This window comes from Oncorhynchus keta, chromosome 1 (genome assembly GCF_023373465.1).
Source record: "Oncorhynchus keta strain PuntledgeMale-10-30-2019 chromosome 1, Oket_V2, whole genome shotgun sequence".
Classification (NCBI taxonomy): domain Eukaryota; kingdom Metazoa; phylum Chordata; class Actinopteri; order Salmoniformes; family Salmonidae; genus Oncorhynchus; species Oncorhynchus keta.
In genome coordinates, this window is record NC_068421.1 from 63145131 (window position 1) to 63160971 (window position 15841).

At 42.5% G+C, this 15841-nt stretch overlaps 1 protein-coding gene across 1 annotated transcript; it reads left to right on the forward strand.

Annotated features, from left to right (window-relative positions):
• Positions 1-1368: 1368 nt before the first annotated feature.
• LOC118390495 (RNA exonuclease 1 homolog) lies at positions 1369-11745 on the forward strand. The gene is made up of 16 exons (XM_035781123.2): positions 1369-1717; positions 2228-4215; positions 4434-4535; positions 4629-4851; positions 5173-5330; positions 5424-5561; positions 5738-5861; positions 6065-6190; positions 6299-6436; positions 6531-6644; positions 8738-8811; positions 9013-9123; positions 9225-9340; positions 9455-9593; positions 10279-10399; positions 10494-11745. Exons 1-16 carry the CDS (start codon positions 1531-1533, stop codon positions 10580-10582), a joined length of 3948 nt encoding a protein of 1315 aa, XP_035637016.1. The 5' UTR covers positions 1369-1530; the 3' UTR covers positions 10583-11745.
• The last annotated feature ends 4096 nt before the right edge of the window (positions 11746-15841 follow it).

A 15841-nucleotide genomic window follows, 5' to 3' on the forward strand; every position in this document is an offset into this window, starting at 1 on the left:
AATTCATGGAACCTTATGACAATCAGATTAAATTAACTAAATTTTTCAGGGAAAACTTGTAAATCGGTCCATTTCGACGGGAACACAGCAGGGGGGTTATTAGCCTAAGCATAATAGAAAAACGCTATAACATTTACATTTAAGTCATTTAGCAGACGCTCTTATCCAGAGCGACTTACATTGATTGGTTTAATTGATCAGCTGTGCGCAACAGGTGAAGAACATGTATAAAAGGGCAGAGCTTGCCTCGTATGCGAGTCGGTGATTTTGAGGTTCAGCTCAGGAAGGTATGGTTGGGTTACTGCGTGCATGCCCATTATGTCGGCTTTTTAAAATATTTTTTTTTAAAGCGGGGACATTATTTGTTTATGGTTTTATTTATTTTATAGACTCATATCCTTCATTGGCGTCGTATTAGGTTAAAATGCATTTTGCCAGAATTCTAAGTACAATTTTGGCAACAAAATTGAATAATCAGACTTAAAGTAAATGGGTGTATTTTGTGTGAGGTGTGTGTGTGTGAGGTGTGTGTGGGTGTGAGGTGTGTGTGTGTGTGTGTATATATATATATCTATATCAATTTTAAAGTTTGTTTGAAACAGATGTTACCACATTCAATCTCAAATCAGTGCAATTGTGGTAAACACATTTTTCGTTCTCTTATAGCCCTACCTACATGTTTGATTAGGACGAGTGCAGTTTCTCATCAAGATGTCAGCTGTTCTGATTACCATATAAGGACTGAAATAACTTTTTGTGAAATAAACTTTTGTCTGGTTTCTTTAATCGTGAACACGGATCTAGTCACAGCTATTATGCTATAGAATGCTGCGTTTACACAGGCAGCCCAACTCTGCCCCCCTCCACACACAAACACACACACACACTGGTCTTTTGACAAATCACATCAGTTTCTTTCAGATCTGATTGGTCAATAGACATATTAGTCAATAGACCAATTAGTGAAGAAAAAAAACAGCATCTGGCTGCCTGTGTAAACGCCAGAAGGGAAACTGAACACATTAGTCTACCTTGGACCTGACTACTGGGCCTCAACTCATTGTACACACTGACAGACTTCCAAGACCAATCTAATGGGTGCTACCACTTTTTTGTAATTGCTGTTACCTATCAGCAAGGCTGAGATATCAGGGTGAGCTGTTAATGTTCAGTCACTTTCGTAAGTCCTTAGTCACGTTTATACAATGAGATGGCAAATTAACACAATTTCAAGGTGAAAATGAACGCAAGTATGCCGTGGGTAGCTTTCTTACACCCATGTGTTCATTGCCTTGGCTTGAATTTCCACATGCAAGTACTTGGTGTTCTCATATACGTCTATATGTGCGACGTGGGCTTCTCGCGATAGCTTTTTTTGTCCATCCAACATGGCGTCGTAGGGATGCTGTATTGTTGTTTTACATGTACCTAGATATGTGACAAGTGGATTCCTCTCGATTTATTACAACTAAACGAACTACACCAACTTGTCAGTCTCGATTCTGCGGGTATGAAAGGTCTAGGAAGACTATGCTGAGATCCACCGGTTTCTTCCGTGGAATTGACTGTCCGTTTTACACGGATAGCTGCAATGGGAAAAGCGGCAAATATGGGTGTAACAGACCATACTGCCACTTCAGACACAGCAAACATAGACGTGCGTCTTATGGCTCAAATGACACTAGAACATCAAAAGAACTTTACTCCAAACAAAAGGGTGATTTGCATTTATTTTGTATTCCTCTAACTTAACTATGTTAGCTAGCTATCCAGTGTTTGTCGCAGTGGCTGCATAATGTTAGCTACAGTTTTTAGCTAAATATTTTAACAATTGTGAAATATAAAAAATATATTTCGCCTTACTGAGGGGTTGATAACATCAAATATTGTACATGAAATAAATCCTCAATCGGCTATTCTGTGTAATTCGTTATGGCTGCATTAGCTAGCTAACTAGCTAGCTAGTACATGTTAACTGTTAGCTAGTAAAGTCAGAGTGAGGTAAGGGGGTGTCCTTATTTTAACCCGTAGAACTCAATGGTTCTTCGTGTTGTGACAAGTCAGGTTTGTTGACAATGGCATTTGAAACCTTATTTCGATGCAAGGTAGGGACATAATATAACATTCAACTGAACTGTTTGAGTACCTTAAAAATGTGGATTATGTTTACCATAGAACATGCTTGACAATTTGCTAATCCTAATTGGTATCTAATGGCTTCCTTTAGAGCAAGGTGGCTATGACCCATTCAACCCAGAGGTAGTAAGACCAGAGGAGCAACAGAATGGGGAGCCTGCTGCTGCAACAGTGGACATGGGTGCCCTCGAGCTTGAGTTGGTCAATCGTGCCATCGAGGCAGTACGCAGTGAGGTGGAGCGGGAAAAGAAGAAGCTCTCACAAATCGGGGACCTGGAATATGACCCTTCTGCCAGTTCTCCTAAGGTGTTGCTGAAACCACTCTCGCAAACTGGAGACCAGAAATATGACCCTACTGCCAGTTCCCCCAAGCTGGTGCCAAAACTACCATCACGATTTGGGGACCAGGAATATGATCCTACTGCCAGTTCCCCCAAAGTGATGGCTAACTGGCCAAAACCACAGGCCGTGGCATCCCACTTGGCGTATGACCCAGGCAGTTATCAGATGACTACAACAGCTGATTATAATCCCACCCCTCGCTCCAGTAAGTACACCTTGGACTCTGACAGCAAGGACAACCATGCCAGCTCCATGGAATATGTGCCCACCTCGGTTACCAAAACAGCTTTGAAAAAGCCTGCTCCTCGAACACGATCTCCTCATCTACCCTCTCCCCCTACTAGTCCTAAGTACTCTAATAATGCAGCCTTCTCCAAGAACAAGTACACAGTGGATAATTCTAAACCATCCACAGACATGGAATATGACCCTCTCTCCAACTATTCAGCTAAAATTGCTGTCAAGGATAAGAAAGACCAGAGGACAGGTGCTTCTAAGGGAGAAGTGAAAAAAAGACCTCACCTGTCAGGGACAGGAAAGCTGTCAACGGATGAGGAATATGTGCCAACCACTAAGAAGCCTCGACAGGTGATACCAGACCCACTGAAGTACACGGCCAGTTTCTCTGAGTCTGATGAGGAGAGCTCTGGGACAGAGTATCGACCCACTTCTCTCAGCCGTCTGCAGAGGAGGAAGAGTAGCAGTGGGTCAGTGGAGGAAGCCTTTGGTCCAGGGAAAGGAGAGAGGACTGAAAGGACTCTAGGTGGGCTGAAACAACAGAGGAGTCGGGAGGCTAAAGAGCAGGAAGACTCGGAGAACCAGGAAGTAGCAAGGCAAAAAGACAAACCAGAAACTGAAAAAGTGGCAGGTAAAACCAGCCACGTGAAGAGCATCAAAGTAGAGAAGGTGCATAAATCTGAAAAGGAGTCCAGTAAAAAGAGTGGTAGTAGTAAAGAAAAAGGAGCAGGGGACGGTAAGAAAATAAGTGATTCAAAGACATCGAACCACGAAACTGCAAAGAAGGAAAGCAAGAATCAGGGAAAGAAAGAAGAGGAGAAAATCAAGATAAAGGATAAATCCATAGACAAAGGCAAGGAGGGACAGGAAGAAAAGAGAAGTGATGGAAAGAGAAAGCTAAGGACAGACAAAGTAAAAGGGGCGTCAAGCAAGAGTGAGAGAGAAAAGGGGGGTGGGGATAGTAAAAAACTGAAGACTTCAGACAAGGAAAAGGACTCTTCAAAGTTTAAAGAACACAAGAATGGTAAACATGACAGCAGTGGAAGAGAAAGGGGCTCCAATAAAGTTAGCAAAGGGAGTTCTAACAGCAGTAAAGACAAGGTGAAGAAAAACAGCAGAAGCTTCTTGGATGGCAAAACAGGAAAGGTGAAACAAAGATCTCTGAGTCACGTGGATCTGTTTGGGGATGAGAGTGCAGAGGAGAAACGCGAAGAGGATGATGAGGAGGAGAAAATTGTGAGGAAGTCAGCTGCTGCTTTCAAGAGGGGGCATTTGAATAAGAGGAATGCCTCAGAGCTCACCCCCTCATCCTCAGAGGATGATGACGTTGGTCCAGAGGATGACAGAGGCTATGATGACATGGATGGTGGTGGGGTGGACTACTCCGGTCTGCAGATGGACATGGACTTTGACCTGGATGAAGACCCAATGGAGGAGTGCTTACGGATCTTCAATGAATCCAAGGATGTGAAGACCGAGGACAAGGGAAGGCAAGCCAAGGTACCCATAGATTGCCATCTCCCTTCATTACAAGTTGTTTTGTACAATATTTCCTTAGGTTAGCATTCACTGCAGTGTATCCTGTTCATACAGGTCAGTAAAAATGTGTGTAACTCATTTTAGAATGGCACTGAATGTAGTGTGTTTGTTTCCAACATTCTGTTCATTAAATATTGCGTGAAATGTAAATCTGCTCAGTTTTTCCTCTCCCTTCCCAGCCCTCTAAAGATTCTGATGATGAGGATGCCACAGACAGCAATCAAACTACTCTCTTTCCTGGGCAGAAGAAGAGGGTTTCACATTTCTCTGCCAAAGGAAGTGTGAGTTTGTTCTCTGGTATTTACCCACATCTCTATCGTAACCACCGTAGCAAAAAGCCTTTCATTGAATACAAACTGGATTCTGTGTTTCAGACTGAGGCAACACCAAAGCCTCCGCCGTACAGGAGACTGACTGCCCAGGAGATCTGTTACCAGCGCATGCAGATTGCCCAGCAGCAGGCCTCTCAGCTTGCAGCAGCCGTGAAGACTGCCTCTACACCCAGACCCAGACCCAGGCCAAGCCTCAGCCCCTTCCCTGGGGAGAGGAAGAGAGTAGCCCACCGCCCCACCCCCTTACCATCCTCCTCCAAGTCTGGTATGAATGCTTGGCCTAAGGCCTTTCTATCTTTCACCCCATATATGGTCATGTCATCTAGCACAGGTTTTCCCAAACTCAGTTCTGCCCCCCGCCGCCTGATTCAAGTAATCAAAGCTTGATGATGAGTTGGTTATTTGAATCAGCTTTGTTGTGCAAGGGCAAAAACCAAAACGTGTACACAGGGGCCCCAGGACCGAGTTTGGGAAACCCTGATCAAACACGGAGTTTGTATGCATTACGACAGCCCAAAAATATGAGACCAGAAAAGTGTAATTTAAGAACTGTGTTGTTGAGAATGCTTTCTTTATTTGACTACAGGTCTTGTCGAGGCAAAGCTAGCAGGCAGCAGAGTGTTGTCGCCCACCAGGACTCTCCCAGGTGGTGTCTCTGTGAAGGCCCAGACATCAGCCGGCATCTTGTCAAAGACCACCACCACTATTGCACAGAAGAGGGTGGCACACACTCCGACAATGAAGGTAACGCCAGGAATTTATAGTATGTCAGAACATTATCATGAAAACATGACATTTGTGTCTATTTAGTTATTATTATTAATATGTTCTTCTCAGAGCTCTGCAATGAAGCGCCCAGTGATTCCCACTGAGTTTGGAGCCAAAGTGCCCACCAACGTCCGCCAGCGATACCTCAACAACTTTATAGATGAGTGTATGAAGTTCTGCCCCTCTGAAGACTTGGCCTTCCAAATGGTATGTGAGACCACACAGGGTTGAACTGATTTATCATTTAATCTATCCATGTCTACTGTTAAGTATGTGTGCTCATGACACTGCTAGTGGTATCCCATTTTAGAAAAGGGTGGATGAGTTATGTTTGTGAAATATTTGATGTGAGTTGAAGTTCTAACAGTTGATTGTGTCTCTAGGCCCTGGAGGAGGAGAAGGTGGTGTATGACCGGAGCAGCAGTAAGAACATCTACCTCAACGTGGCAGTCAACACACTGAAGAAGCTACGCAGCAAGAGCAGCTCCCCCACCTCACCCGTTGCCAGTATGTCACTGACACATGCATTAACTATGTAACAATTACAAACAGATGACGTTTGGTGTAGTTGCAGCGCTTTTGTAAGTCGTTGCCCTTTTGCACAGATCTAGGATCAAATCTCCCTCCAAAAACGTCAATCTTTACCATTAGGTGAAAAGAACCAAACTGACATAGATCAGAGTCTAATCGGCCTGCTTGTCTTTTTTCAGGGAGCCCTGCAGTGGTGGGGAACAGGAAGGCCCAGTCCCATGAGGAAGTGCTGGGGGGACGCCTCGCTGCCAAGACCAGCTTCACCATTAACAGGACTGGCAAGCAACAGGAGGAGAAACTCAGTGGTGAGTAGCTAGTCCTCCTCTGGTTAGAGCTGGTATTACAGGCAGTAGATGTTTGATTAGGCAGGAAGGGCTTTGTATTTTAGCTATGTGTTGTCTGCACGGCTGCAGGTGTCAGGCTGTACAGGAAGCTGAGGGACTATCTGATGACGGAGGAGCAGCTGCAGGAGCATGGATACCCTAGGCCACACCCTGAGCGCTCAGGTCGAGCCGTGGTCCACAACGTCCCGGAAAAGAAGAATGTTGACCGTAAGTCTCTACAAAGCACTCTACACACCCTCCTCAGTCTGGTTGGATCAAATCCTTCTCTGCCAGACTAACAGATTTTTCGATTTGTTCAAAGCTTTTGCCAAGGTGTGCTGTCGATGTGGGGCCGAGTATAAGATCAACGCCAACGGCAACTGTGTTCGCAAGGAGGAGTGTAATCATCACTGGGGCCGTCTGCGCAGACATAAAGGTAGGTCTGTCTGTATACAGTGCGTTTCAAAAGTATTTGGACACTAGCTAGGTTTCCATCCAATTTCCAACAGATTTTCATGCAAATATTCTAAAATCTGCATGAAACAATATGTGCATTTTCCCACCAGAGATGTTTCGAGCAAACATACTTTTTGTGAATAAAAGGCTGTGCGTGACGATGTAGTGAACATAAAATACACTATATATACAAAAGTAAGTGGACTCCCCTTCAAATGAGTGGATTTGGCTATTTCAGCCACACCCGTTGCTGACAGGTGTGCACAAAGCGAGGTCCATACAGAAATGGTTTGTCGATCGTTGTGGAAGAACTTGACTGGCCTGCACAGAGACATGACGTCAACCCCATCGAACACCTTTGGGATGAATTGGAACACCGACTGTGAGCCAGGCCTAATCACCCAACATCAGTGCCTTATCTCACTAATGATCTTGTGGCTGAATGGAAGAAAGTCCCCACAGCAAAGTTCCAACATCTAGTGGAAAACAGCAGAGGGGAGACCAACTCCATATTAATGCCCATGATTTTGGAATGAGATGTTCGACGAGCACTTGTCCACATACTGTTGGTAATGTAGTGTAACCTTTTCCGTTAAATTCCCATATACCAAATGAAAGTTAAATGGGTTTTCATCGCATTTTCAACTTTACTGATGGTCTTGTCAAAAATAAACTGTTGCATTATATAGCAAATGTACCCACTCAGATAGTGCGGGTAGGCTACCTACATTATGAGATTATTATGGATGAGAGAGATATTATTTGTATTTGTCAAACGGCAGCCAAGCATCGATGATAATTTCACCAGAATAAGACCCTTGATATTTATTGGAACTGAGCATCAAGCTCATCACCGTGCACTTTCACCACCCTGTGAAGTTCATCATAACTTATTTCATCTTTAATAAACTGCATGCTTTCCCGAGTTGTAGTGGGAGGACCACACACCATGTCATAGCGTGACTTTGATATGATGGTTATTATTTCAATATTTGCGAATAAAGGCGTTTCCACCTCAGTTAATTTTACAGACCCAAAAAGATCCCACCATATCGAATGAACAAATTGTGGTAATTTATACATTTTTTTATGACATTGCATGTTTCCATCAGCACGATTGTAACTTTTTTTAATGAGTCAGGTCATTTATCCGCATGAAATAGTTGGGTGGAAATGTGGTTAGTGGCAATTTGGGGTTTTTGGCTCTGTACTTCAGCACTTTGAAATGATACAATGACTGGGGTTAAAGTGCATCTTTAATTTGAGGTTATTGTCATCCATATCGGGTGAACTGTTTAGAAATTACAGCACTTTTTGTGCATAGTCTCCCCATTTTAGGGGACCAAAAGTATTGGGACAAATTCACTTGTGTGTAATAAAGTGGTCACAAGTTTAGTATTTGGTCCCATACTCCTAGCTTGTGACTTGTTTTGGCTGTGTTTCAGATTATTTTGTGCCCAATAGAAATGAATGGTAAATAATGTATTGTGTCATCTTGGAGTCACTTTTATTGTAAATAAGAATAGAATAGGTTTCTAAACACTTCTAGATTCATATGGATGCTACTATGATTACAGATAGTCCTGAATGAATAATGATGAGTGAGAAAGTTAGACGCACAAATATCATATATCCCCCCCAAAAAACACTAATCTGTTTATTGTATTATATTCTTATTTACAATAAAAGTGACACCAAAATGACACATTATTTAACATGAATTTCTATTGGGCACAAATATATCTGTAACACAACCAAAACAAACTTAAACGGGGGGATTATGTACAAAAAGTGCGGTTCACCTGATATGGATAAAAATACCCTCAAATTAAAGCTGACATTCTGCGCTAACATCATAGTTATTGTATCATTTCAAATCCAAAGTGCTGGAGTACAGAGCCAGAACAACTTAAATGGTGTCACTATCCCAATACTTTTGGAGCTTACTGTATTTGTCTATGAACTTTTTCAGTGATTGAATTTGTGCATGTTGTAAAATGAATGTTAGGATTTGAATGTAGTGTCATATTTTGAGTTGGACCAGCAAGAGCTTCTGTGTGTCTGTGGTAACAGTGTCGGGAGGCTGGGAGACTAACTACAGCTGCTGCTCAGGGACTGTGGGCTCTCCTGGCTGCTCTGTGTCTAAGGTAACACACCTAACAGTTCTGCTGTGTGAGAAACAATGGGAACACAAGGGGGCAGTGGTGTCCAAGGCACATCGTGACTGGTTCTTATTGAGCTTGATGACCTCCATTCAAAGCAGAATACTTTCTCTGTTTGTGTTACATTTTAAGAATCAACTAATACCTGCCATTTGATTTTTCTCTTTGCTTCCTGTCTGTCCACAGCAACACGTTCAGGACGGACGCAAAGAATCATTGGACGGCTATGTTCAGACCTTTGAGAAACAGCTACCCCCAGACGGCAACGGTGGAGTCTACGCCCTGGACTGTGAGATGGTGAGTTTGCTGCTGCACTGCTTTTCTATGAGTGCTGAGAGGGCATCTTAATACCTTATATAATGTGTCGTCTTTGTCGCTCTCTTTCTCCTTGGTAATAGTGTTACACAAAGCAGGGTCTGGAGCTGACCAGGGTGACTGTTATCAACTCTGAGCTGAAAGTCATCTATGACACATTTGTCAAACCCGAAAGCAAAGTGGTTGACTACAACACACGGTAAGGGATCGAGAATAACAGTTTTCAATCTTGAGTGTGGAGATATACAATATCTAGCATATGCGCGTACACACGCTAGGACAAATATACAAGTTTTCATCATGGTTTGCGCAGGTTTTCGGGTGTAACAGAGGAGGACCTGGAGAATGCGACCATCACCCTGAGAGACGTGCAGGCTGTGATCCTCAACATGTTCAGCACTGAGTCCATCCTCATAGGACACAGCCTGGAGAGTGACCTCTTTGCCCTCAAGGTACACACACACTCCCCTGATTGCCCTCTGTTCATTACGTGTGTGTGTTTTACTATACTATTAGTGTGAGTTCCAGAAGTCCTCACACGAATAGAAAACCAACAAAAATTCAGAGAAGTTTGGACATTTTGACGGTCCTCAGTTGTAGAAAGGTTATTTTAGTGGGGTCTCCCGAGAGGCGTCACTACAGACCCGTGTTCGATCCCGGACTGTGTCACAACCGGCTGTGACCGGGAGTCCCATAGGGCGGCGCTGAATTGGCCCAGCGTCGTCCTGGTTACGGGAGGGGTTGGCTGGTGATGCTTTACTTGGAGGGCCGGGCGCCTGCAGGCTGACTTCGGTCGTCAGTTGAACAGTGTTTCCTCCGACACATTGGTGCGGCTGGCTTCCGGGTTAAGTGGAAGGGTGTTAAGAAGTGTTGTTTGGCGGGTCATGTTTCGGAGGACGCGTGACTTGACTTTCGCGTCTCCCGAGCCCATTGGAGAGTTGCAGTGATGAGACAAGATCGCAATTGGATATGATGAAATTGGGGAGAAAAGGGGTAGAATACAAAAAAAGGCTGTTTAGGGATTAGGTTAGGGAAAATAGGATTTTGAATGGGAATCAATCCTCACAACTATAGTACGACGTAGGTAGGTGTGTCTGTGTAATGGCCCTCACTCTGTATCTCATGCGGTCTTTGTAGGTCATACACAGCACTGTAGTGGACACAGCCATTGTGTTTCCCCATCGCCTGGGCTTGCCATACAAGAGGGCCCTGAGGAACCTCATGGCAGACCACCTCAAACGCATCATACAGGACAGCGGTGAGCAGCTAAACCCTCATTACACTGTTTATGTATGATATACATTGGTCACATGTCAACAAATCACTAGTAGGCCATTTCCCTCTGGTTTCAGTTGAAGGTCATGACTCCAGTGAGGACGCCTGCGCCTGCATGGAGCTCATGATATGGAAGATCCGAGAAGACGCCAAGGTGAAGAGATGACTTCTGCTCCCCTCTAACCGGACCGCTGTAGAGAGACGGACAGGGAGGGGGAGAGAAGGGGAGCTGAGGGCCCTGGAGAGAACTGTCTGTCTGAGAGGCCAACAGCACAGCACTTGAGTTATACTGTGGTGGGACCTTGGCAGTGACAGGGAGCAAGATGCTGAGAATGGGCTCCTCTAAAGAGATCTGCAGGGATGGCCAAGTCACTGTGTTGCCTGGTCAGGTAGGCCATAGTGGACAGGTGCTGCTGGAGTACATTGTTGGAGTGCCAGCAGAGCCAGAGCCCTCGATAGTGAGTTGGTAAAAGGCAGAAATCAACAGTGTTTTCATTTACTGTTCCTGTTTTATTTAGAAAATCCATGAACATGATTGTCACCAGTTTTTGTTGGTATGTATTCTTCTCCTCTGGCGATCTAACTCTGAAAGACTGGGGGGGTTCTTGTTCACATTGTTATTGTTATGTGAATAAGGATAAAATTCTATTGCTGCTGAGCTGCATCCTTGGCCCAACTTGCACTATAGAAATGCTCTCTTCTATTGGGCTAAAGTACCTCATCTGTGTTGAATGAATACAGTACTGAAGACTTGGTACTGAGGAACTTGCTACATCGTTGTCTAAACATGGTTATTCTCAGACATGGAACGGTGCCACCACACATGCACTTGGTGGTGGGGTTTGCACTTAGTTTGTACCACATCTGTGCTGTTAAGATGAAATGTGGTCGATCTCTTAGTATTTTGTTGGCTCTCAAACTTGATTAATCATGACAGTCAGGCCCCAAAACAGAAATATTTATGTGTCTGAAATTGTCCTGGTATGGTTTGATTCGAGATATTGTGTTGAATAGCTTGACCATCAAATCTCACTATCTTTCTTTGTGTCCTGTGCACTGCATGAAAGTGAACTTGGGCTATTTTTATAGCCACACAGATAGAACCTATTACTCCCAGGGTATGTAGAAAACTATGTCCACATTATGCAACAATTAGTTATTCAATGCAGACAGATATCAAATTGTTTATAGTAGCTAAAGGCTATAATTTTGTGTTAAATATGGTATAACATATGAGGGTAAAAACTGGTGCTGTAAATATGCTGTAAGTTGTTCCTTTTGTATTTTTTTTGTTTTGTTTATTATTTTCTATTAAAAAGATTGAAAAGATCTGGTTTATGTCATTTATTTTTGCTGCCAATGTCAAAGCGTAATAAACATTGTGTATAGTTGCCCAAATGTAGGTGGTTTACTTAAATATTAGTGCCTATCCTGCCTATCCTGTGCATATACAGTGCCTTAAGAAAATATCCGCACCCCTTGACTTTTCCCACGTTTTGTTGTGTTAGAGTGGGGTTAAAATGGATTTAATTGTAAAACATTTTGTCAACAGTCTACACAAAATACTCTGTCAAAGTGGAAGAAAAATTATAATCATTTGTAAAAAATAAATAAAACAATAAAATAAAAACAATTGAACTCTATATCTTGATTAGATAAGTATTCAACCTCCTAAGTTTAGAATCACCTTTGGCAGCGATGCGAGTCTTTCTGGGTACGTTTCTAAGAGCTTTGCACACCTGGATTGTACAATATTTAGGCCTAGGCCACCCAGGAACATTCAATGTTCTCTTGGTAAGCAACTCCAGTGTACAGTTGAAGTTGGATGTTTACATACACTTAGGTTGGAGTCATTAAAACCTGTTTTTCAACCACTCCACAATCTTTTTGTTAACGAACTATAGTTTTGGCAAGTCGGTTAAGACATCTACGTTGTGCATGACAAAAGTTACAACATGTAAGTTTTCCAACAATTGTTTACAGACAGATTTCACTTAATTCACTGTATCACAATTCCAGTGAGTCAGAAGTTTGCATACACTAAGTTGACTGTGCCTTTAAACAGCTTGGAATATTCCAGAAAATGATGTCATGGCTTTAGAAGCTTCTGATAGGCTAATTAACACCATTTGAGTCAATTGGAGGTGTAGATGTATTTCGAGGCCTACCTTCAAACTCACTGCCTCTTTGCTTGACATCATGGAAAAATCCAAATGAATCAGCCAAGACCACAGATTTTTTTTTTTTTTTTGTAGATCTCCACAAGTCTGGTTCATCCTTGGGAGCAATTTCCAAACGCCTGAAGGTACCACGTTCATCTGTACAAACAATATTATGCAAGTATAAACACCATGGGACCACGCAGCTGTCATACCGCTCAGGAAAGAGATGTGTTCAGTCTCCTAGAGATGAACAGACTTTGGTGCGAGAAGTGCAAATCAATCCCAGAATAACAGCACAGGACCTTGTGAAGATGCTGGAGAAAACAGGTACAAAATATCTATATCCACAATAACACAAGTCCTATTTCAACATAACCTGAAAGGCCACTCAGCAAGGAAGAAGCCACTGTTCCAAGACCGCCATAAAAAGACAGACTACGGTTTGCAACTGCACATGTGGACAAAGATCATACCTTTTGGAGAAATGTCCTCTGACTGATGAAACAAAAATAAAACTGTTTGATCATAATGACCACTTCAACCCTATAGAAAATGTGTGGGCAGAACTGATAAATTGTTTCAGGAGGAGTGGGCCAACATTCACCCAACTTATTGTGGGATGCTTGTGGAAGGCTACCTAAAACATTTGACCCAAGTTAAACAATTTAAAGGCAATGCTACCAAATACTAATTGAATGTATGTAAACTTCTGAACCACTGGGAATGTGATGAAAGACATAAAAGCTGAAATAAGTCATTCTCTCAACTATTATTCTGACATTTCACGTTCTTAAAATAAAGTGGTGATCCTAACTGACCTAAAACAGGGAATTTTTACTGGGATTAAATGTCAGGAATTGTGAAAAACTGAGTTTAAATGTATTTGGCTAAGGTGTATGTAGACTTCTGACTTCAATTGTATATTTGGCTTTGTGTTTTAGGTTATTGTCCTGCTGAAATAAGACTTTGTATCCCAGTGTCTGTTGGAAAGCAGACTGAACCAGGTTTATCTCTAGGATTTTGCTTGCGCTTAGCTCTATTCCATTTATTTTTATCATAAACTCCCTAGTCCTTGCCGATGACAAGCATACCCATAACATGATGCAGCCACCAACATGCTTGAAAATATGAAGAGTGATGTGATGGATTTGCTGCAAACATAACACTTAGTACTCAGGACATAAAGTTAATTTCTTTGTCAGTTTTAGTTCCTTATTGCAAACAGGATGCATGTTTTGGAATATTATTTATTCTGTACAGGTTTCCTTCTTTTCAATCTGTAATGTAGGTTAGTATTGTGGAGTAACTACAATGTTGATCCATCCTCAGTTTTCTCCTATCACAGCCATTCAACTCTGTAACTTATTTACAAAAGATAGAATTTGTAGATAATTGGCCCTCTTTCTGGGACTCACCCACAAACAGGACCAAGCCTGACATGCTGAGGAGTGACGGACTCCATCCTAGCTGGAGGGGTGCTCTCATCTTATCTACCAACATAGACAGGGCTCTAACTCCTCTAGCTCCACAATTAAATAGGGTGCAGGCCAGGCAGCAGCCTGTTAGCCAGCCTGCCAGCATAGTGGAGTCTGCCACTAGCACAGTCAGTGTAGTCAGCTCAGCTATCCCCATTGAGACCGTGTCTGTGCCTCAACCTAGGTTGGGCAAAACTAAACATGGCAGTGTTCGACTTAGCAATCTCACTAGGATAAAGACCTCCTCCATTCCTGTCATTGTTGTTAGATCCCTTACTTCAAAGGCAATTATAGTCAATGAACTAATCACTGATCATAATCTTGATGTGATTGGCCTGACTGAAACATGGCTTAAGCCTGATGAATTTACTGTGTTAAATGAGGCCTCACCTCCTGGCTACACTAGTGACCATATACCCCGTGCATCCTGCAAAGGCAGAGGTGTTGCTAACATTTACGATAGCAAATTTCAATTTACAAAACAAAATGCCCACAAATGTTCTATGGGATTGAGGTCAGGGCTTTGTGATGGCCACTCCAATATCTTGACTTTGTTGTCCTTAAGCCATTTTGCCCCAACTTTGCAAGTATGCTTGGGGTCATTGTCCATTTGGAAGACCCATTTACAACCAAACTTCCTGACTGATGTCGTGAGATGTTGCTTCAATATATCCACATCATTTTCCTCCCTCATGATGCCATCTATTTTGTGAAGTGCACCAGTTCCTCCTGCAGCAAAGCAACCCCACAACATGATGCTGCCACCCCCGTGCTTCCCGGTTGGGATGGTGTTCTTCAGCTTGCAAGCCTCACCCTTTTTCCTCCAAACATAATGATGGTCATTATGGCTAAACAGTTCATCAGACCAGAGGACATTTCTCCAAAAAGTACAATCTTTGTTCCCATGTGCAGTTGCAAACCATAGTCTGTTTTTTTTATGGTGGTTTTGGAGCAGTGGTTTCTTCCTTGCTGTGAGCGTCCTTTCAGGTTATGACAATATAGGACTCGTTTTACTTTGGATATTGATACTTTTGTACCGGTTTCCTCCAGCATCTTCACAAGATCCTTTGCTGTTGTTCTGGGATTGAGTTGCACTTTTTGTACCTTCAGGCATTTGGAAATTGCTCCCAAGGATGAACCAGACTTGTGGAGGTCTACAATTTTTTTCTTAGGTCTTGGCTGTTTTCTTTTGATTTTCCCATGATGTCAAGCAAAGAGGCACTGAGTTTGAAAGTAGGCCTTCAAATACATCCACAGGTACACCTCCAATTGACTCAAATGATGTCAATTAGCCTATCAGAAGCTTCTAAAGCCATAACATCATTTTCTGGAATTTTCTAAGCTGTTTAAAGGCACAGTCATCTTAGTGTATGTAAAATTCTGACCCACTGGAATTGTGATACAGTGAATTATAAGTTAAATCTGTCTGTAAACAATCGTTGGAAAAATGACTTGTGTCATGCACAAAGTAGATGTCCTAACCGACTTGCTAAAACTATAGTTTGTTAACAACATTTGTGGAGTGGTTGAAAAACCACTCCAACCTAAGTGTATGTAAACTTCCAACTTCAACTATATATGACTTTAACATATTTAGGCTTGCCATAATAAAGGGCTTGAGTACTTATTGACTTGAGACATTTCAGAGTTTAATTTTTTATTAATAAAATTAAAAAAAATCTAAATATAATTCCTCTTTGACATGATGGGGTTGTTGTGTGTAGGCCAGTGACACAATCTCTTAATTCAGTTAATAAAACATTTTGGCTGTAACACAACAAAATGTGG